At 41.7% G+C, this 949-nt stretch overlaps 1 protein-coding gene across 2 annotated transcripts in view; it reads left to right on the top strand.

Annotated features, from left to right (window-relative positions):
- The window catches only part of LOC105527847 (chromosome unknown open reading frame, human C17orf80), a 32,638-nt gene that overhangs the window by 29,123 nt on the left and 2,566 nt on the right, over nucleotides 1-949 (top strand). For both annotated transcript variants that reach the window (XR_001004385.1, XM_011964708.1), the window contains 2 exons: nucleotides 148-254; nucleotides 799-906. Coding sequence is in view for 1 of the 2 variants with exons in the window: in XM_011964708.1 (XP_011820098.1) it covers nucleotides 148-254; nucleotides 799-906 (215 nt within the window). In the remaining variant the exon portion in view is untranslated. The remainder of the gene's footprint in view (nucleotides 1-147; nucleotides 255-798; nucleotides 907-949) is intronic.

Consider the following 949-nt stretch of genomic DNA (forward strand, 5'->3'; position numbering starts at 1 on the left):
TAGCTGCAGTTCAATGCAGAAATGTTTAATTCACCTGTTTAGAATATGCTTTTCCTGAGGTTTAGCCCTGGATCCTTCGGCACTGGATGTTGGGGAAGGGGGTACGTTTCGGTAAACAATGACAGTGACTTCTGTTTGGAACCATAGTTTCTTTGTTGGAAAGAGCTCAACACATATAAGGAGTTTGGAACCCCCTACCGGACTTACAACCTCCAACTTCTCTCTAATGAGGCTCTTGGGAGCTGTACAAAAAGGTGAGGCTGGAGTTTGACTGTTGCGTTCTGTTGCTGGTTCCGGGCATTTGGAAAAGTTTCTCTTAGGCTGTTATAGCAAGGCTAAAGAGAAGAGGAAAAAAAATGTTAAAATGTCTGTTGTCTTCCTAGTTTTCCACTTGTCTGTTTTCATTTTGGAGTTTGACATAATTGAAAGCACCAAAGCTAATAACTACCATTTATTCAACAGCTTGTATTTTTTAATACCTACCCCCAACTTTCCCTGGCCCATATTGATTTTGCCTCCTCCCAAAGCCAGAAAGACTCTAAACCTCAAGTTAACCAGTTGTATTAGCCTCCTCCCACTAAAGATTTTAACCAAGCACCCAAAACAAGAGTAACAAAATTTGAATCTAGTCAAGTTAAGGGTATTTGATGTTAGTTAGCCTTTATGTGTTTAAAATATGTGCGTGTAAATCTCTGAATTACAGTTCCATCACTCAAGCTAACTGGGAAAACTTGAATGACCCGCGGATACTGGCCCTAGTTTCAGTCACTGTAACAAGCCGTATTTCCTTTTGAACAGGCTGGATCAGGTGCAACACCACCATAAGGAAGAGTGGAGTCGGTGGCATCACGATGCTCTTCACAGGGTACTTCGTCCTGTGTTGTAGCTGGAGTTTCAGACGTCTGAGTAAGCCTTTCTATATTTCTAGCCTAAATAACAGGTCCCATTC

The sequence above is a fragment of the Mandrillus leucophaeus genome, unplaced genomic scaffold, assembly GCF_000951045.1.
Source record: "Mandrillus leucophaeus isolate KB7577 unplaced genomic scaffold, Mleu.le_1.0 Scaffold1, whole genome shotgun sequence".
NCBI classification, from domain to species: domain Eukaryota; kingdom Metazoa; phylum Chordata; class Mammalia; order Primates; family Cercopithecidae; genus Mandrillus; species Mandrillus leucophaeus.